This window comes from Leucoraja erinacea, chromosome 22, assembly GCF_028641065.1.
Source record: "Leucoraja erinacea ecotype New England chromosome 22, Leri_hhj_1, whole genome shotgun sequence".
NCBI lineage: Eukaryota > Metazoa > Chordata > Chondrichthyes > Rajiformes > Rajidae > Leucoraja > Leucoraja erinaceus.
Window position 1 is genome coordinate 26,365,991 of NC_073398.1, and position 23,097 is coordinate 26,389,087.

At 42.9% G+C, this 23,097-nt stretch overlaps 1 protein-coding gene across 1 annotated transcript in view; it reads left to right on the forward strand.

Annotated features, from left to right (window-relative positions):
• Positions 1-23,097, forward strand: part of shank3a (SH3 and multiple ankyrin repeat domains 3a) — a 530,257-nt gene that overhangs the window by 213,756 nt on the left and 293,404 nt on the right. Inside the window, exons 10-11 of the mRNA XM_055653270.1 lie at positions 10,037-10,114; positions 17,825-17,891. Of these exons, the coding sequence (XP_055509245.1) occupies positions 10,037-10,114; positions 17,825-17,891 (145 nt within the window). The remainder of the gene's footprint in view (positions 1-10,036; positions 10,115-17,824; positions 17,892-23,097) is intronic.

Sequence of the window (23,097 nt, forward strand, 5' to 3'; positions counted from 1 at the left end):
AATGAATAAGAATGATATCATTTCATGTTGAGAGATGGTATAACAAGAGATGAGCTGGCATGGAGTTAATTTGTGAAATTAGTTAAGCTGTTGGTTGAGCATTTTCCCACAATGACATCACCTTCCACCTCACAATTACGTCAAGGGGATAGGAAGAGGAGAGGGGTTATGGAGGGAGGGAGGGAGTTACTGAGCGTAGGGGAAAGGAGATGGAGGGAGACGGGGAGGGGAGGAGAAGATTAGGGCATATGGAGGAGGATAGGGGTAGGAAGAGGAATGGCGTGATGCACTTGCCATGACTCTCATCACAACGGGGATCTCTGGCATCACAATGGGAACCCGTCAGCCGCGCCTGTACAGTTGGGGGCTATAGGTGATTGGTGGAATATTGCGTCTGGGGACCAGCGCTCCCATGTGACAGGGACCTAACTGGTCCCACTTGGTCTAGTATATATTACTAAAACTCTCATCTTGTTTGTTATTATGTCTGTGAACTGTCCGAATGTCTGTCTGTGAGTGTGATCCTGAAATTATGCCAAAACGGTACACGATAGCGCTACAATTTTTGGCCCACCTTACTCCTTCGAGCCAGCACCACCATTCAATATGATCATGGCTGATCATCTAAAATCAGTACCCCATTCCTGCTTTTTACCCATATCCCTTGATTCCTTTAGCCCTGAGAGCTAAATCTAACTCTCTCATAATCCCCCTGCTTACCTCACTTGCAGTCACACCCTCCTCACGACCACGGGCCTATTTGGAAGCAATTGCTCTAACTGGCGAGACTGCCTCCAGAAACACTACATCCAGTTAATTCACCCTGTCCCGGATGTGTCGCAGTGTTTGAAGTTCAGGTTGTCAACTTTGAGCTCGAGTTCTTCAATCAGCCAACATTTGCTGCAGATGTGGTCTCCAGGAATCACCAAGGGGGCCACCAGCTCCCACATCGTGCAGCTACAGCACATCATATGATCCAGCCTGCCTCCCTTGTGTGTTCCCAACTGCTTTTTACGCTTCCCGCTTCCCGCTGCTCTGCTATGGGTTTGACAAGTCAGCTCCTCAGTCCTTCTCTCCAAAGCATCTCAAGTCAAAGCTTCAAGTTGCACTTTTCCTTAAAACAGCCGCTCCGCCAGATCTTGTCTTCCTTTTATTCACCCCTCTACCTCTTGCTCAGCCAATCGGACGCCTGCTTCAATCCACGTCCCGCCTCCTCAATTCGCAACACACTAAACTCAGTAAAAAAACAACACTCGTCCTCGTTTTCACGCTGGTTTTTTAAAGTAGATTTTTTTTCTCTAGCAAGATGGCTGCTCTCCCACTCAGGCTTCAGCTTCTCAAGGTAGAATGAAACCTGTGGTTCTATGCATGGATTAAAAAAATAATTAAGTTTCACAGAAGAATGAAGAAATAACTGGAAAAGATATCTTCGCCTTTCTTAAATTCCACACAGATTGACCACTAAAGCGATAGTTCAGGAACTTAATGTGGTAGTTATGTCCAGAATTAAGATCAAGTATCACAAGAAAGAACTGCACTGTGGTTATAAGGCAGGTATTTTCACACCCAATCTGTTTTACTGCAGTGACACTGTGTTCTGCCAACCATTATCTACCATCAATCCAATCATTTTCTTTCTCCAATATAATGATAGACTTTTAAAATCTTTAATTGTGTTGTAAATTTACAATGTATTTAGAAGCATAGAGAAGCTAAAGTTACAAGGGCATCTCCAGTGCATTTGCAGTGCGGTTCTTCCCACAGACATCATATCTTGTGACAACCCTTGTGCCCTGAAATTTATGCCAAGTGTGGGTTGATTTTATGAAAAAAAAATGATTATTTCAGGTTGCTATGGTTTCTTCTTCAGCAATGCTTATGTGAGTATAAACAGTCTGTGTTAGCAATGTAGTGTGACCGTATTTCATTTGGAGAAAGAGACCGACTGATTTAGAAGGCTTAGTGTCAGGTATGACTTTCCTCCATTCTATTCTCCTCTGTGTATGTGCTTTCTATGAGTCGAAGGACAGTGGTACTATTATCTTTTGATATATATCCCAAGTTTCATGGCATTAGTCCATATCATCCCATTAGGAGTAAAATATCATTAAGCATTTAATTCTTATGAAAACTTGACATTTTAAGTAAATTATTGCACCTTAAATTTAAAAAATGATTTAAACCACATTCTGAAGCCTAGGTTATCTGTTGTGAAGCAATGATGTCCATGTCTTAAAATGTAACATAATAAATGGCGACTGTAGTTTTTGGGAAATTGGCAAAGAATTAATGATCTAGTAGGTGAGGAGGAGAAATAAATTCACTGTTATTAAATCATCTCAATGCTCATTTTTCATACAAATCCCTACACTTATCTTAATCCCTACACTTCGAATCCCTTAATCCCAGAAATGTTTATTTTACACTTGCGAAGGATTAATTTTCGGTAGGAAAACAAGTAAAATGAAGATGCCTCACCATTTAAAACAGAGATCGTTTAATGCAAAGTGCCCAGTATAAATTGACTCGTATGATGTCAAGTCTGTTTTCCACTGAAATAAAAGGTATTTAGAATATTAAAATTATAACTGAATCATTAGTAAAAATGAATGCACAGAGTATATATTTGAATCATTGCAAGCTTTACTAAAAGAGTTAGCCAAGTCTGACACCATTGGCATTTTTCAAGGGATAATAGTTGGGTATGTGACTTTGGGGAGAAGCTCAAGAGTTGCCAAATCTATGCTTGAAAAATGTGCAGTTGCTACATTCCAAGAGTTAGGCAGTCGAGAACATGATGGATAGCCAACCCTCCTACTCATTTGGCTGCTTAAATCAGTAAATTGAGATTCTGGTTGTAGGACCTAGGCTTGAGCCTTACATAATTTACATAACTATGGGTGCACACAGCGGGCATGAGTGTGTCAGTAGTGAAATTAGTTAAAATTAAGGATGACAAATGGGGTGCCAGGCAGGTTTATAGACACTCACAGGCTTCTTGGGTCTTGGAGCTGCATTAATCCAGGTAAATGGGAAGTATTACATTTCTGACAAGTGTCATGTAAGGTTTAAAAAGGCTTTTGGGAGATGAGTGACTTACTTCAAGATACAGTGCCCTTCATAATGTTTGGTCCAAAGACGCATCATTTATTTATTTGCCTTCTGTATTCCACAATTTGAGATCTGTAATAGAAAAAAATCACATATGGTTAAAGTGCACATTGTCAGATTTTAATAAGGGTATTTTTATACATTTTGGTTTCACCATATAGAAATTACAGCAATGTTTACACATAGTCCTCCCCATTTCAGGGCACCATAATGTTTGGAACACAGCAATGTCATGTAAATGAAAGTAGTAATGTTTAGTATTTTGTTGCATCTCCTTTGCATGCAATGACTGCTTGAAGTCTGCGATTCATGGACATCACCAGTTGCTGGGTGGCTTCTCTGATGATGCTCTGCCAGGCCTGTATTGCAGCCATCTTTAACCTATGCTTGTTCTGAGGGTTAGTCCCCTTCAGTTTTCTCTTCAGCCTATAAAAGGCATGCTCAATTGAGTTCAGATCGGGTGATTGACTTGGTCACTCAAGAATTGACAATTTTTTAGCTTTGAAAAACTCCTTTGTTGCTTTCGCAGTATGTTTGGGATCATTGTCTTACTGTAGAATGAATTGAATTGAATTTCCTTTATTGTCATTCAGACCTTTCAGTCTGAACGAAATTTCGTGCCTGCAGTCATACATACAATAATACAATAATAGACAACAAAACAGACAGTAAACACAAATTAACATCCACCACAGTGAGTCCACCAAGCACCTCCTCACTGTGATGGAGGCAAAAATCTTAGGGCTGCAGTCTCTTCCCTCCTCTTCTCCCTCTGCGCTGAGGCGATACCCCACCGGGCGATGGTAAATCAGTCCCGCGGCTCACCGAGCTCCGCGAACGGGCCGGTTCAAACACTGCGGCCTGGGGTGGTCAAAGCTCCCGCCCTCCAGTCCAGCTGACGCAGCTGTTGACGACGTCGTCCACTGGCCTGCGGCCGAACCCCGGACTCAGGCCGCCGCCGCCAGAACACCGTCTCAGCCACCGGAGCACCGTTCCAGCCCCAAGCCGGGTCGCCCTCACGTGAGCATCTCAACCCCGCGCCAGGCCGCCCTCACAGGAGCGCCGTTACCCTCGAGCTGGGCCACCCCGACGGGAGCGCCGTTACCCTCGAGCTGGGCCGCCCCCACGGGAGCGCCGTTCCACCCTCGAGCTGGGCTGCCCCCACGGGAGCGCATTTCCCTCGGGCTGGGCCGCCCCGACGGGAGCGCCGTTTCCCTCAGGCTGGGCCCAGCCAATGAGTTTTGAGGCTTTTGTTTGAACTTGAGCAGGTAAGATATGTCTATACACTTCAGAATTCATTATGCTACTACCATCAGCAGTTGTGTCATCAATGAAAATAAGTGAGCCAGTACCTTCAGCAGCCATACATGCTCAGGCCATAACATCCCCATCACTGTGTTTCACAGATGAGGTGGTATGCTTTAGATCTTGGGAATTCTCTCCTCCATACTTTGCTCTTGCCATAACTCTGATATAACTTAATCTTCGTCTCATCTGTCCACAAGACCTTTTTCCAGAACCGTGTTTGCTCTATTAAGTACTTCTTGGCAATCTGTAACCTGGCCATTCTATTTTTACGGCAAACCAGTGGTTTGGATCTTGCAATGTAGTATCTGTATTTCTGTTCATGAAGTCTTCTGCGGACAGTGGTCATTGACAAATCCGCAACTGACTCCTGAAGAGTGTTTCTGATCTGTCGGACAGGTGTTTCGGGGTGTTTGTTTATTACAGAGAGAATTTGTCTGTCATCAGTGGTGGAGGTCTTCCTTGGCTTGCCAGTCCCTTTGCAATTAGTAAGCTCACCAGTGCTCTCTTTGTTCTTAATGATGTTCCAGACAGTTGATTTTGACTGTGGAGGAAAGATGAGGTGCTGAGAGCTCTCAGACCTGCATTAAGGAGGCAATTAAACACACCTGAGCAATTACAAACGCCTGTGAAGCCATGGGTCCCAAACATTATGGTGCCCTGAAATGGGGGGACTATGTATAAACACAGTTGTAATTTCTACATGGTGAAACCAAAATGTATAAAAATACCCTTCAATAAAATCTGACAATGTGCACTTTAACCACATGTGATTTTTTTTTTTTCTATTGCAAATCTCATATTGTGGAATACAGAGGCAAATAAATAAATGTTGGGTATTTGTCCCGAACATTATTGAGGGCACTGTACATTACACTGACCTGTTTTTATAAGCACTGTATTAATATAGTTGATCTTGTTATATCTGTTACCTTTTGTTATACCTATTTGTTCTCGCACATGCAGCTGGTACAGTACTTTGCAATAACAATGTTATTGAATGTCCAGGGGAGATGGTTGCCTGTTGTTTACCTGTTGTTGTGCATGGTCATTGCCTGATACGTGTCACACAGATGCAACCTCTCAGTTGATACCTGAATGTTGCCTGCCACAGTATATGCAGCCACTAGGTACTTCATTTTTTGATGAGTTATGAGTGGCATTGAATCTTCTGCAATTGTCACCCAGCCAACCATTTGACCTTGTCCTGGAGAATAATTCACTGATGAAGCAATGTTTTTTGCAAAGCGGGTTAAGACACTGCCATTAGGAACTTGTGTGGCAAAAAACTAGGCTGAGATTTTATAGCTCTAACAATCATCTTTCTTTATTCTTGAAATGACTTCAGCTAGTAAGAACATGCAACAGTTATTGAAATAGGAAAATTGTATCTTTAAGGATTTAATATATATTAAGCCATTTCTAATGGTTTCTTGTATTGTGCAGTTAATGCTGTATTTTTGATATAGTTCAATCAATTAACATTTATATCATACACGGTGTTGTAACTGTATTAATAAAATTAATAATAACTATTAATAATATAAGGCACTCCTGCACCTATTGTATACTGTCTATCAGTTTGCAATTTATTTCTGTGCTTATAGTATCCCAAATATGTATGCTGTTTCCCAATATGTTTGTCATCCAGGCCAATGCATTAATATGTGTAGTGATGTATGTCTGAATTTACAATATACTCATGTACTGTTTATCTTGATGCATAATGTACTTCCTTCTATGTCTCCTATGGTTATAAAGAACCTAAAGGATAACAAATAGGTAATAAGTATAACATAAGGTAACAAATATAATAAGATCAACTATATTAATACAGTGCATATTATAGAGGCGTTGTTTCTGTACTTATAAACATGGTGCTACATTTCCACAGGATAACCATTTGCAATGTTGCATTCCACTTCTTACAGTCAGCAGGTGGTATTTATAATGGTTTTAGTATATACTTGACCAAATGAGACCCTTTGGGTCCCGTCCCCTCAACCCACGTTTGCGGGGGCGGCCTGCAGCGTCACACACACACACACACACACACACACACACACACACACACACACACACACACACACACACACACACACACACACACACACACACGCACGCACACACACACACACACACACACACACACACACACACACACACACACACACACACACACACACACACACACACACACACACACACACACACACACACACACACACACACACACACACACACACACACACAGGCCCCGACTTCATCTACAGGCTCATTCCTGAGCCCGGCTCATCCTTTGTTCTACCGGCGGCTTCTTTTTTGGCGCCGGTCACGGCCCCATCCCAAGTCCCGGGCTCAGCCTTCACTCTAGCTTCAGGCTCTGCTCCAGCCCAGGCCCAGTCACCGGGCTTGGCCCGCGGCAGCAGCCTCCCCACCAGGCACCCGGCCGGCGAGGACCCCGAGCGAGGTGGCGGGCGAGCGTCGAGCCGAGGACCCAAGTGAGTGCGGTTGGGCGTGGACTTGAGGACCCGAGTGAGGCGGCATTGTGACACCAGAATGAGCATGAAAGAGTGCATCAAGCAGTGAGAATGAAGCAGTTCGACCTTTCGGTAGGTGGTGAAGCGTTTGACGAATGTTCTGGAAATACGGCCCTCCCCCTGACGTCACCCAAAGCTCGGAACCTGAATATTCTGTGTGTGAAATGGGCTTGAGCTGACCTATCGTGCCCCCCCCCCCCCCCCCATCATTGTGATGTCATCAGTGGAAGCGGGTCATTTTAAAAGGGAGTTTTAACTTTTTTTTAAGCTTTAATCAGCAATAAGTTGTGAAATAAAGCATAAAACTTAAGTGAAGCTTATCACTGCTTAGACAGGAAAAATGTGAGTCAGAATATGTAAAAATCTTATTGTTACCGCGTAGTGTTTTTGCGAAAATATAAATACACACACATAAACACACATACAAATGAGAGTTTCAAAGTTATACTAAACCAAGTGCAGACCCCAACGCTCCCCCAACACACACATTCCCTACCCGTAGCCCCCACGGGAGGCATGGTCCTCCAACTCAAGCCGATCGTAAGATTCCAGCACTCCCCTGCCTCCCTCAGCAGTGGGCTTAAAAAAAATCAAATTACACTTCCCCTGCATGTTGCAATAGCAATTCGCCCTCCCCCACCTGTGAGGTGAAAAGTTCAGAGTGTTCATGTGTCGCAACATTGTTTTGAAGCGTGTTGGAAGCTGGCAGGAATGATTTTAATGAAAAATGTGAATCGGAATATTGTCTGCTCCCCCAACTGTGTGGACTCCCAATGCAATATTCCATCACTCAGCTGTTCCCCAAACGCAACTTAGCCCGTTCCCAAACGTAAGATTTCAGCACTCCCCTGCTTCCCTCAGCAGTGGACTTAAAGAAAATTTCTAATTGCATTTACCCTGCCTGCCGCATCAGTTCCAACTGCAATACCAATTGGCCCTTCCCCTCCAATTGAAAAATCCCATTGAAGTGAAAGGTTCAGAGTGTTTCTGTCTTGCAATTTGGTATCAAAGTGTGGTGAAAGCTGGGAGGAAGGATTTTAACAGTAAAAATCTTGTTAAAGTTGGCATTTTTAAAACCTTAATCGCGAATAATGTGAAATATAGGATGAAATCGTCAGTGAAGCTGATCACTGCTGCCGAGCCATTATGACATCATCATTTGAAGCTGGTCATTTTAAATTCAAAGTCTTTTGATTTTTTTAAACTTTCATCAATAATGTCGAGAATAAGTCAAGAAATAAAGCATAAAATGTACAGTGAGGGTGATCTCTGCCTATAGGGGGGAAAATGTGAATCAGAATATGTAAAAATGTAATCGTTACCGTGTGGTGTTTTTGCGAAGATGTAAAGACAACCACATATACAAGATCAGACCTGGTACTGGTTTATTATTACCATGTGCACTGAGACACAATAAAAAAACTTGATTTTGCATGCTATCCAGGCAAATCATAACATACATCAGTACAATCAAACCATACATGAGTATAACAATTTGTGCTAAAAGGAAACAATTATCTACATCCTTCGGGGACGGGACAGGCTATTAAAATGCATGGAGATATGTGCTTTCAAGCTTTTGTATCTTCTGTCTGATAGGAGTGGGGTGGTGTAAATAGTCCTTGATCATATTGGCTATTTAACGAGGAAGCATGTGTTGTAGATGGAGTTAATAGGGCAGGGCGGGTCAGGTTGCGGCTGGTTTGCAGGATGGACTGGGCTGCACTCATAATTCTCTGGAATTAATTATGGTTTGTGGAGAGTGCAACTGTAGAAATTGGTAAGAATTGTTGGAGACATGCCAAATTTATTTTGTATTCTAAATAAGTAAAGGTATTGGTTTGCTTTCTTGGCCATAGCGTCAATGATACAATTTTGGTAGGGATTTAACTTATGATTTCATAAATGCACTCCCCTCTAAATTCGGTCAATTATTTCCCCAGATACCGCTATTGGATCTTTGCTATCTACCCGTCACAGGGGATGATCGTCCGTCTCCCCCCCCCCCCCCCCCCCCCCCCCCCCCCCCCCAGCCGGCTCTGTCACGCTGGCGGAAGCCACGATCGGCTTACCCTTTTGTCTTTCCCCATTCTAGCTCTGCCCTCACTCTCTACCACCCCGCCCTGCCCCTTCCTCTCTGGACGCGCCTGCGAGTTGGGGGCTATGCGTCAGTGGTTATGATGTAAAAGGAGCAAATTAATAATATTAAAATAATATCAAGGGGGGTAGTTAGTGTGTGTGGGGGTGGTTAGTGTGTGTGACGCCGCATGCCTGGTGCTGGTGAGGTCGGGAGCTGGTGTGGCTGAGGCTGGGACCGGGCGCTGGTAGGCCGGGGCTGGGCTTGGGCCCGGGCGCTGTTGGGGTCGGGGCCAGGCGCTGTTGGCGCTGGGTCCAGGTGCTGGTGGGGTCGGGGCAGGGTGTTGGTGGAGCCAGGGCCGGGCACTGGTGCCCCCCCCCCAGCTCCAGATCATTCCCTTCTGATCCCCCTCGCTGGCTCCTGCCCCCCTCCTCCGTGATACTCCGCTATCCCCATGGCTCTACCCCATCCTTCCTCCGAGCTCTCTGCCCCCCACATCCCCTTCCCTTACCCACACTCCCATCCCTCCTTACCCCACACCCCCCCTCCTTCCCCCACACCACCTCCCTCCCCCACACACACCTTCTCCACCTCCCTCCCCCACACCCACTTAGTCTAGTATGACAATAAAACACTCTTGTCTCTAATACTACATTACTCTCTTAAAATATACACTATGTCAAACTGTAACCCATTTTGTTTATTATACACATATAGAGTATACACCAGTATATCTTCAAGAGTTTGTAATATATAAAAGAGTGTATGTAATATATAATTTATGCAGTTATAATCTATATGCTATGATATGACAGAACTTTACCCCCGGAGGGAAATTTTGACATTAAGACATGTTTATTCATGGCTTTAAGATATTTAATTGTTAATTTATTTATTAAATTTATTTACTTTATTTGTTAAATAACAAAAATTTACAGTAATGTTTATGGCTTTAAAACATGTTCTTGAAGTGTGTTAAACTGTCCTGGTCATTCACTTGCAGGAAAGTTGTGCAAGGGTCCTTTTATTTAGAGGAGCAAACAAAGAAGTTAAGAATTACAACAGCCAATCAGCATTCCAGGTAGGGATGTATCAACTGTTCGTATTTATTCCATCCTTCTGTAGTCCAAGAAGTTGATTTTCAGATGCTTTTTTAAGAAGTTTTTTTTCAAACTTTATATAAAACCATAGAATTTTCTGTACAATGCAGTACACGGTGGTAGTTTTTGCAACATGTAATTCTGTGAGCGGATGTTTATGGTTTGTCATTTTTGTTACATCAAAATAAACTGGTACCAAGTATAATATTCCCTACATTTAATATTTTCTGTTTAACAAAGAGTATTAAGAGTAATAATTAGAGCAGCTTTCGGCCGGCACAGTGGTGCTGCGGTAAGGTTGCTGGCTTACAATGCCAGAAACCCAGGTTCGATCCTGACTACTGGTGCTGTGTGTGTGGAGTGTGTGCGTTCTCCCTGCAACCGTGTGGGGTTTTTTTAAGTTTCTAAGTCGAAAGTTGTATTTTATTTCAAAGTGGGAATTTGAAGACAGGACCAGAGATGCTACACAGAGATTTTAAACTCTGGAGAGCTCTTGGGTGAACTCGCACAGTGAGACAGGGCTTGAGGCAGTATCTATGGAGCGAAGGAAATATCCGGGTCTGAAGAAGGGTTTCGGCCCGAAACGTTGCATATTTCCTTCAGTCCACAGATACTGCCTCACCCGCTGAGTTTCTCCAGCATTTTTGTCCACCGCAAAACGTCAATGATTCCGGGAATGCCGAGAGAGACGAGATGGGGAGTGGGAGAGAGAGAGAGCACGCGAGAGAGAGAGAGGGAGGGAGTGAAGAATGACGGAGAGACACTACATGGGTCGGTAGGTAAATTGAATGACTAACCTGCTGCACACCAAGAAGCTCACCAAGAATCATGATGGTGAGTTTTAAGAAATTCTCAATGTATCATCAATGCATTGATCTACATTCCACAGTAAATGTAATTGTGTTTTGAACAAGTATTAATGACGCCGCGTGAATTGTATTCAAAGGAACGTGGCGTCATAAATACTTGTTCAAAACTCAATTACATTTACTGAGGAATATGGATGGATGCATTGATGACCCATTGTGCAACTACTTGTTAACTACTGGCTGTTAACAAGTGCTATAGAGTAGTTAACAAGTCGTTTGTGTCTGATGGTCATGCAGTGGTTGTTATCCATGTTTGTTTTATAAAAAAATCTGTATGGCAAATGTTTTTTTTAAATATTTGTTTAACAAGCGAATTTGTATTTCCTTACGAAATACGGAAAATTAACACGCCGCCCCCCACTGTAATAACCCCCCCCTCTTCATTGCTGTTCACAGCACATACATCTAATCTGAATGTCCGGTAATGTGGCGTTTTGACATCTTTAAACATATTACCAAAATAACATTTGCTGCAGTTATGTCCTTTGGCCATCTCTTGTCAGTTAATGTAATGTCAGATGGGTATAGTCGGGTTTTAACAGCTATTATCATAAAATGCCTTTAGAAATGTCCTTGTAAGCTGTATATTTTGTTATGGATAAATTATGTGAGAAGCGAGAGTGTTTCTGTACCAATAGCAATAACGACCCATGCTATGGCCATGTCATGGTAATTTTCAGTCCTTCACAGAAAACATGCTTGCATCGCATCAATGTGTAGTGTGCATGGTTAAGCATATATGTTACCATGGTCCAGGATTTATTGACACGGGTTGATCATACGCTGAATAATCCAACCACATTTTTGTTTGGAAGTGGAAAGAATTAATAGAAATTGCATTAATTGCAATGTGTAAAAAGAGTTGAGATATTGTATTATAATTTTGCTGCATATCATTGTGGTACATATGTCTTGATTGGTGAATATGTTTAGTTTGTGACATTATTTGAAGCAGAATAATATGTGAATGCTTTATTGAGCATAATTCCGATTAGTAACTACGCACTTCGTCCGAGCAGATTATTGCACGCGTCATGCAAACCATCTTAAATGATCACCTAAACTGTCATTGGGCAACCTAAAATGCTGCCAAGGTTGCCCGGCTGGCAACAGGGAAAAAAAGTTAAGTGAGAGCCCTGATGTGGCGATAGATTAGTCGCCTGTAGTTGCCGAAAAAATCACTTAAGTGGGATAGGGGCTTAAGGTGTGACCTTACAGAGGTATATAAAATCATGAGGGGAACAGACAGGGAGAATGCAGTGTCTTTCAAGTTCCACATGGCAGAAGTGACATCAGATGGGACTCTTTCAAGCATGGAGAGTATTTCATCATACTTCTAATTTTTATATTGTGTATGGTAGAAAGACATTTGAGGTTCACTCATGACAGAATACCTGGTCTCTGATCTGATCTTGAATAAAGGGGAGGTCATTTAAGACTGAGGTGAGAAAAAACTTTTTCACCCAGAGAGTTGTGAATTCCCTGCCACAGAGGGCAGTGGAGTCCAAATCAAGAGAGTTAGATAGAGCTCTAGGGGCTGGTGGAATCAAGGGATATGGTGAGAAGGCAGGCACGGGGTTATTGATTGGGGACGATCAGCCATGATCACAATGAATGGCGATGCTGGCTCGAAGGGCCAAATTTTTAAACGTGCTTGATGCAGCTCCTAACATGCTGGTCTGAACTCTTCATTGAACCATGATTATTTCCCTTAAATTGATAGTAAATTGATAGAGTAAAGAATATGCAAAACCATGATGTTACATGTGTTCGTTGACAAATCATTTGGTTTTGTCTATTATGTGCTCTCAAGTGTGGTCCTATTTTGCAGTTTTGCCAGATTAATACCTCACTTTTGGGTATGTTATGAATTCATACCAAATCTAATATGCATCATCAAATTGGTCAATGGATTGAAATCAAGATACATATTAGTTTCAAAAGGTTAAGTCTATTTCAGGATATAAGATACAGAAAATAAAGATTTAGTCCAATCGTGATCCATCTTGGGGATTTGCCTGATGACAGATGTGGAGATATTGGACAGAGATAACTTGCGTCTGAAAAAGCTTACTCACAACATTTGTGCAATTAAGCTCATTTATGTCATTAATCAATTATTCTAATATCTGTTCAAGTCTTGCATTGTTCAATTTGAAATAAGGCAGTAAAATCAGACCTTATTGTGAATATAGGCATTTTCAAAAGAACAAGGATGAAATGAGCAGCCCAACTTTGTTGTGCCCTGAGGATACTGTACAGACATCCATCTAGTACTTGTCAGATAAGTGGCGGCGCGGCTCTGGCTGCAGCGGCTCATCGGCAGTCCTGTTTGTTTTGTGTTGTTTATTTTGTTTGGTTAGTCTAGTTTTTGTTTTTTTAGTGGTGTTTTGTGGGGGGGTGGAACGGGGTGTGCAGTCTCTCCCTGCGGGGGAATGCGACTTTTCTGTCGTATTCCCCTTCTCTGCCTCCGTCGGCGCTGAGGCCTAAATGGAGCTGGCGACCTCGAGGCTCCGGAGGCAGAGACCGTCAAGAGTCGCCCTGAGTTCGCTCCCGTGAGGGCGGTCCGGCACAGGAGAGGAGCGGCCAGCCCGAGATGGAACGAGGCTCCCGTCGGAGCGGCCGAGCTCGGGGAGGTGCGGCGCTCGCAGCCCGAGGGAGGTTCGGCGCAACGCCCGAGTCGTCGGGGGGCGGCCCGGCCGAAGGGAGGAGCAACGCCCATGTCGGGGCGGCCCGGCCCGGGGGAGGTTCGGCGCCCGTGTCGGGGCGGCCCGATCCGAGGCTGAAGTCGACAGATACTCACGTGAGGGTGGCTGGGACGGTGTTCTGGCGGCGGTGGCCTGACTCCGGGGTTCGGCCACGGGCCAACGGCTGCGTCTGCAGGTCTGTGTGGGCGGCAGATACGACGACCGCGGGCCGCAGTGTTGAGCCGCGGGACTGTTATAACATCGCCCGGGGGGGTATCGCCTCAGCGCAGAGGGAGAAGAGGAGGGAAGAGACTGCAGACCTAAGACTTTTGCCTCCATCACAGTGAGGAGATGTTGGGTGGTCTCACTGTGGTGGATGTTAATATGTGTTTATTGTTGTTTTTTATTGTATGTATGACTGCTTAAATTTCATTCAGACTTCGGTCTGAATGACAAATAAAAGGCTATTCTATTCTATTCTATTCAGGATTTTTTTGTTGGCATCCTTGGCACTGCTGAAAATCTGAAAATAGTCATGGAGCACCCAACATGTGTAAATGAGGGGCTTAATGTGATTTACTGTGATGGAGGTTTCAGAGCACTGGAGCAATGAAACCCATACCACTGAGGATGCAAAAGTTTGAATAGCTAAGTGGCCTGAGGTGGGTTGATCAGGAGTATATCTAAATCGGATAAATGTGCCCCATGACCTGAATTTGCCTCATTTTGTGCCTCTGCAGACTTGAAAATAGGTCTTAACCCTCTTTCTAGGCTAGAATCTGAGGAACACTCATTCTATTCCACTCAGTCTGTCATCTTTTCCTTCTCAAAGCCTGATATATTTTTGTTCTGTTATTGGATGCGAGAAATGAATTGGTGACTATCCCTCGTACAGCCTTCAGATGTCCTATGTCTCACGAGGAGCTGCCAAGTCAGCAGTTGTTTGTCTCAAGATGATGAAACAATGTCATTTGCAACTTTATTGATTCAGCTTGAGGCAATTGTTAATCCTCTCCTTGTTGGTTGTTGCGACTAGTAATCATTTTCATTGTGGTCTATGTGAGAAAAAAAACATATGTTATGCTGACAATGTTTGTTTGGGGTCAGAGGTCAAATATGACTGGTCATGTGTGTGTGACCTCACACGGAAGCATTTTTTTATAACTCCGTTTTATCTTACAAACTCTTGTGAATTTTATAAAGTTAGAATGTTCATATCCTTAGCAGACTTGCATTATAGTTCTGTAGCTAGGAAAATAGCAATGAATAAGATTATTCTCTTACAATAGTTTTTTAAGGTATTACTTTAAGTGACGTATGTGATATTTGGTTCACTTTCCAAAGAATGGCCCAATACATGACTTGTGAAAGTTGGAATAGCATAACAGAACACTTAAGGTTCTGGTTTATTATTGTCATGTGTATCGAGGAACGTGAAAAGCTTTTTCTTGCATGCTATCCAGTCAATGAAAAGGCAATGCATGATTACAATCAAGCCACCCACAGTGGACAGATACAGAATAAAGGGTATAACATTTAGGCAAAATAAAGTTGGATTAAAGATGGTTAAAAGGTCTCCAATGAGGTAGATGGGAGGTCAGGACTGCACTCTTGCTGGTGAGAGGACGGTTAATTTGTCTAGTAACAGCAGAGGATGGTTCAGTTGCCTGAAAACAGCTCTCAGCATCATATCACGCCAGTTTCATAGATAAAGTCCAATGTTTGCAATGGGATAGAGGCGAACCAGACCGTATCCAAGCTTATGGAAGGACCATTCAAAAAACTGATAACAGAATGAAAGTTACTGTCCCTGAGTTTAGTGGAGTGCACTGTCAAGCTTCTCTATCATTTCCTGATGCTCGCATTGCGTACCCTTGTTGTGAGGGCCATTTTGACTTGGAAGCAAAACAGTCTTGAAATTCTTAAATGGGAGCCAAGAGTTAACAAAGCCTGGCCTTGCATTAAGTTACATAGAAACACAGAAAGTAGGTGCAGGAGTAGGCCATTCGGCACTTTGAGCCAGCACCGTCATTTAATATGATCATGACTGATCTTTCAAAATCAGTAGCCCTTTCCTGCTTTTTCTCCATATCCCTTGGATCCTTTAGCCCTAAGAGCTAACTCGCTCTTGAAAATATCCAGTGAACTGGCCTCCATTGCCTTCTGTGACAGAGAATTCCACAGATTCACAACTCTCTGGGTAAAAACAATTTTCCTCATCTCGGCCCTAAATGACCTGTCCCTTATTCTTAAACTGTGATCCCTGGATCTGGACTCCCCCAACATCGGGAACATTTTGCCTGAATCTAGCCTGTCAGATCCCTTAAGAATTTTATATGTTTCAATAAGATCCCCTCTCTTCTAAATTCCAGTGAAGCCCAGTCGACCCATTCTTTCATCATATGTCAGTCCTGCCATTCTGGGAATTAACCTGGTGAACCTACACTGCAATCCCTCAATAGCAAGAATACCCTTCAAATGATGAGACCAAAACTGCACACAATACTCCAGGTGTGGCCCTGTACAACTACAGTAGGACCTCCTTGCTCCTATACTCAAATCCTGTCGCTTTGAAGGCCGACATGCCATTATCTTCACTGCCTGCTGTACCTGCATGCTTACTGTCAGTGATTGATGTACAAGGACACCCAGGTCTCGTTGCACCACCCCCTTTTTCTAATCTGACACCATTCAGATAATAATCTGCCTTGTTTTTGCCACCAAAGTGAATAACCTCACATTTATCCACATAATACTGCTTCTGCCCACTCACCCAACCTATCAAAGTCACCCTGCCGCCTCATAGCATCCTCCTCGCAGCTCACACTGCCATCCAGCCATGTGTCATCCGCAAACTTGGAGATGTTACGTTTAATTCCCTTGTCTAAATCATTAATATATATTGTAAATAACTGGGGTCCCAGCACTGAGGCTTGCGGCACCCCACTAGTCACTTACTATTCTGGTAAGGACCCTTTAATTCCTACTCTTTGCTTCCTGTCTGCCAACCAGTTCTCTATCCATGTCAAAATCCTACCTCCAATACCATGAGCTCTAATTTTGCAAACTAATCTCTTGTGTAGGACTTTGTCAAAGGCTTTTTGAACGTCCAGATACACCACATCTACTGGCTGTCCCTTATCCATTCTACTTGTTACATCCTCAAAAATTTCCAGAAGATTAGTCATGCATGATTTCCCCTTCATAAATACATGCTGACTTTGACCGACCCTGTCACTGCTTTCCAAATGCGCCGCTATTACATCTTTAATAATCGATTCGAGCATCTTCCCCACGACCGATGTAAGGCTAACTGGTCTATATTTCCCTGTTTTCTCTCTCCCTCCTTCCTTAAAAAGATGGGTTACATTATTTACCCTCCGGTCCACAGGAACTGATCCCGAGTCTATAGAACATCCTAAGAGTTCCAGTTAGGATGTCTTTCAGAGAGTGTCCAGGATCATATCAAATCTCCGTCCCTGCCTGGCCTGACATGTGACAAATGAGTGATGTAGCCAATGGTAATGTACATAGCATGAGTTAGCTCACTTGGGATAGTGCATGGAAAAGTAGATTACATTTTTTATTTTGTCAGATTTGAAAATCCTGGTGTGAATATGTTGGAACTGTTTCCAATATATTTTGAAATATAAATATAAATTGAAACCTAGAATAACAAAAGGGCATTTGTGTAAAATATTTGGCATTGTTGGCCATTTATGCTAGATTTATGCTAATATTTGTGCTCCATGCATGTTTCCTCTCTCCCTTCTTCATTAGACTTCATCATCATCATCCAATTTCCCATATTGATCCAGCTTCTTCTTAAATATATATACGTTGATTACTTCACCAGTCTTACTTATCTGACTGTTTTACATACTTCTGGTCGCATAATGCAATGGTCTGCATGTCCAGCCAATGCAACCAACTATGGAATAATCTCTACCTAACTGTAACCAACTGTTTTTAATCACTTAGAAATTAAAAAAACTTTAAAGACCAAAATTAATAATGATGGATTCTTGACTCATTGCCAAGTGAATATATTGAACCAATGCGGCTCAATATATATATTTTTTAAATGGACTGAGGGTCATTGTAAAATGATTGCTGTATTCTTTTTTTGCTTTAGGTTGCCATTATAGCTGGGAACTTTGAATTGGCCGAGATTATTAAGAACCACAAGGAAGCAGATGTTGGTGAGTTTATAACTTGTTTCCATGAACCTAAGTACTTACACTTGACATTGTGCTTTCCACAATCCAAGTGCGATCCAGCTTACATGAGCTTCATCCTTTCCAAACATAGAAGAACAAGAATAGAAATTCTGCTTTGATAGCACAAAATTTGCTGACGAACCAATAGTTACATTTTGTATTATAAGTTTTTTTTTGCCCCATTTATTTTCAGTCATAAGTATTGTTGACGGGATTGCCATGTATTTCCCAGTTCAATGTTGTCAGCAAGACAATCCTATCCCATTGTCCTGCTGACATTGAGGAGGAGGTTGCTGTCATGGCAGCAGGCTATCTGGTTCCTGTACTCCATCTTGTCATTATTTGATATCCGGCCTACTTCTGTGGTGCCATCTGCAAACTAGTAAATTTAGTTGGATTGATATTTGGCTGTATAGTCATGAGTGTATAGAAGTATAGTAGAGAGCTAAGAATGCGCCATTGTGGGGGCACCATTGTTGAGAGTTATCATAGAGGATGATCTGTCACCTATCCTTGCTGATTATGGTCAGGAAGTTGAGAATCCAGTCATAGAGGGAAGTGTTGACTCCAAGTTCCACAAATTTTGGAGATGAGCTCGGTTGAGATAATGATATTGAAAGAAGAGCTATAGTCTATTAATAGGAGTCTGACGTAGTAGTCCTTCCATGTGTTCCAGGGATAAGTGTAGGGCCAAGGAGATCAATCATGGTCCTGTTGTTGTGGTAGGTGGGAGACCAGCCGATTGTGGCTTCCACCAGCGTGACAGAGCTGGGCCGGGGGGGGGGGGGGGGGGGGGGAAGAGGGACAGACGATCGTATATGGGATCTATGGTAGAGAGGGGAGGGAGGAAGGAGAGGGGAGGAGGTGAGAAGAGGAGTGGAGAGGGAAGCTGGGCTGTCAAATGAAGAGAGAGAGAGAAGTGGCTTTTGACTCTGGAAACCCACAGCTGGAATGAGCGCGCAGGGCTTCACGAGCTGCGCCAACAGTGATGAGAAGGTACAGAAACTTTGTTCTGCAGAACTTTCTCGATCTTTCGGCACCTTTAATCCACAGAGGCGGGGCCTGGAGGCAGTTGGACCTGGATTGCTGGGCATGTGGGCATTGTGACGTCAGCAGCTGGCAAGCGGCATTGATATTTAAAAAATTGAGTTTTGTGATCAATTTTATTCAAAATCTGGGGAAATAATTGACCAAGGAGTGGATTTCTGAATTCATAAGTTAAATCCCTACCGAAATTGTAAAAATCTCTGTGTTTTTGAGTCTGGTTTTCGAGGAGATACGATTCACATGCAAAAAACACACACACACACACACACACACACACACACACACACACACACCCACACACCCACACACCCACACACACACACACACACACACACACACACACACACACACACACACACACACACAGTTTTATGAAGATATGATATGATAAAACCCCTCAAACGTCATTGTCTCGGTGAGTTGTTTAATCTGGGGGAAAGTAGTACAATCTGTGGGAGTTTGTGGAAGTGTGGAGAAAATAAAGTCCTTCAAGGTGGAATGAATGTAAAAATGGGTGTCTAATGGCCAGTGACTATTTACATGATGCAGTTCTTTATGACTTTACCAGACCAACCGTGGATCTATTGGGTCCCCCTCCGCCAATGTATTATTCCATCACTCACCGACATACGAGGCAATGTTCAGTCAAAATGGTGATCCCAGCCCAGCAGGTGCAGCTGACGGCCCGCACTGTGCAGGCGCGACTGCCACGTTCAACTGCGCACGTGTGGATAGCGGGCCCGGCAACCCTCCCCCAACTGAGCATATGTGGCTGACAGGGCCAGCAAGTGGGAGCGCAGTTAAGGGAATAAAGAAAATAAAAGTTTATTAAGGGAATAACTTGGGAATTACTTTGTCAAATGGAACAAAACTTGCTACTGCACCCCAGGGAAATGGCGAGTAAGGTACCCCTAAAATTGACGCGCTATCGTGTAAGGTTTTGGCTGTATTTCAGGAACATACAAACAAATATATATACATATAAGATGAGAGTTTTAGTTATTTACTAGACTAAGTAGGACCCATTGGGTCCTGTCCCCTCAATGGTTGTGGTTGCGGGGGGGCTGAGATGGGGAAGCCTGATGGTCATACACACACACTAACCACCCCTTACACACCCTAACCACCCCCCACACCCACACACTGACCACCCCCCCTTGATATTATATTAATATTATTATTTTGCTCCTTTTACCTCATCTCCACCATATCCACTCATGCATAGCCCCCAACTCACAGGCGCGTCTAGAAAGAGGGGGGTGGGAAGAGGGGGGATAAAAAGAGAGGAGGGTAGAATGACGGGGGTTAGAATGACGGGGGTAGAATGATGGGGGATAGAAAGAGGGGAGGAACGGAGGGGAGAGGAGGAGGGGGGTAAGGAGGAAGGGTGTGTGTGCAGTAGGGAGCGGGCAGCAGTGCATGCGTCAACCAAATTACTGCCTGTTCAGCGGCTTCAATCCAGAGCCCGGGGGGAAGCCAGCTGGGCTGCGGGCAAGGCGGGGCGGATGGCCGGCCGAGTGCGAGTCGACTGCAAGTGGGCGGGGCCACAGAAGTGATGAAATGGCTGTGAGTCGGGGGGGAGGGGGTGATGTAACTCTCAGCACATGGAAAACAGTGCACAGCAGGTGGAGCGTGGAAAACAGTGTGGTGCGGGCGGCGCGACAGACCCATTGAGACATCATGTGTACTAGACCAAGTGGGACCTGTTGGGCATCATCCCCCAATGCAATATTCCACCACTCACCCATAGCCCCCATGGGAGGTCTGGTCTCCCATTGCAACCCATCGGCACTCCCTGGAGCCAATCAATCCTTCCCACGTGGGGGCAGTTGCCATTTCCCGGAGGCAGTTAATGGACTCTGGGTCAGCTTTGGCGCTCTCTTGAGCCAATCAATCCTTCCCATGTGGGAGGGGGAGGCAAAAATCTCACTCTTTCCATACTCCCCTTGAAGCTGCTGATCCCATTGTCTCCCTCCCTTTCCTTTCTCCTACCTTCGGTCACACCCTCCCTCATCTCTCCCCTTTTGCACTCCCCCATTAAAGACAATGTTTAAATGGCATTTATTTTCCTCCCATCCCACACTCCGTCAACTCTCATAGCTTCTGTATTGGCAGCAGAGATCACATTGTGATGTCATATTTTTGTTTTCGGAAACTTCATGGCAACTTGTGTAAATGAGATCCCATTGTGATTGGACAACTGAGATGTCGTTGTGACATCATAACTGGAAGCTGCTAGAAAAGTCTCCCATTCACAGGCAGTTATTATTTTCAAAGTTGGCTTTTTAAAATCTTTAAATATCAATAACTTGTGGAATATAACATCAAATGTGAAGAAACTTGATACTAACGACCATGGAAAAAAGCTGTGAGATTCTGTAAATTTTCCCTATTGTGTACCGTTTTGGTGTAGTTCCTTGATCTCACAGACAGCCACACACACTGACTGACAGACAAACAAGACGAGACTTCTAATAGTATATGTAGATATAGAAAGAATGGATGGATGCATTGATAGATGGATATATAGATGACCAAATCTCCTCTTAATCTTCTGTCCTTGATAACCTTCCTAAAACGTGCTTTTCAGAACTACCCGCAATATTCTCTGATTTATCCTCAGCTTTGCACAGGTTCAACATAATTTCCTTTTAATTTTCTCTGCTATTTTTTTAATAAAACAAAAATATCATGTGCTTTCTCTCTTATTTAAAACCTCTTTCAAAAATGAGCTTTTCTAATTTGAATCTGCAAATCATGATTTATTATCATTATATTTTATCTAATTTCTTTGGGTTTTCCCTTTTGTTACACATTAATTGTTTCTGTACTTTCTCTTTATATTATCTACTTTTAAAACTCTAGAAGCTTGCACTAATGCAATTTTGTGGCTGCAAATATTTTCTAATCTTCCTTTATTGACTATCATAATATAATTAGTATTCTGCCTGGAACCCTGCTGCAGTTGAAAACTGCCTTGTTGTTGCAGAACTCTCCATTAGAGGACCTCAGTGAGGACCCAGCTATAAACACAATCTCTTCCCTACCACACCCTCAGCTGCCCTCTGGTGGCAAGGCAGTTGTTCACCCATATTGTATATTGGTAATAAGGAAATCATTTCAGTTTTTGGATCCAGTCGGAAAATTGGTTTAAAATGCATTTAAAATTGAACTCAATTAAACTTCACTTTTCAGCTAAACATAAATTCCCAATCTGAATAGACAAATCTGTTGTGAACTACACAGTCGCATCACATAATAAATGGAACAATTCCATACTGTTTCTATTCTATCAAACTGCATTCATTGATATACTTAACAGCAGAACTCTGGTGCAATTCTATTTGTTCAGCTGAAAATAAGTTTTATAAATTCCCCAATATTTTTCACTAATTTGAATAACTGCAATCAGATATAAGTATGATGATTAATTTTTATAAACATTTATTATCCTTGTCAGAATATTTTGGCTAAGGAGAAAAATTCTTAATCTATTTTTTAGAGAACTAATGTCAAACAATTATCCGTCAAACTATGTGAAATGGACTTTAAATTAGTTAACAGTGTGAAGAAAATGTTCAGTGGCTTTGACTTATTTGGTGATGAATTTGAATAGGTTAATTGGCCAATCTTGTCATGATCAATTAAATACAAATACATTTCACCCTTAATCACCTCCAGACCAAACAAAGCCTTAGTGTAATTCTCAGCAGTCTGCAACACTTTCCCTGTGTAAGTTCTTTGCAATTTGAGAGTGTTGATCTCCTTGTCTATATGCTTTCATTAAAAATATCCCAATTTCCTGTAATTGCAGATCTATCACTCTTGACCAATGTACTACTTTGATTACTGAAATAGTCCCTCGGGTGATATGCTATATTACAGAGAAATGTCATACTATTTTAGATACATTTTAATTATAAACATAGGTCTAGAAATCATATTATGTTAGTAACAGCATACCATTCAACATGTTGGTACTGTGCTATATTATTGCTGGTTAAATGGGGGGTCTAGCATGAAATTGAAGGGGTTGAAGGCATGATTTCAGATTCTGGATCACTTATTGTACAAAGCGCTTTTGCTGTAACATGTGTTTCCATGGTTTGAATGGGATATAGAATTGAGAAATTAGGGAACA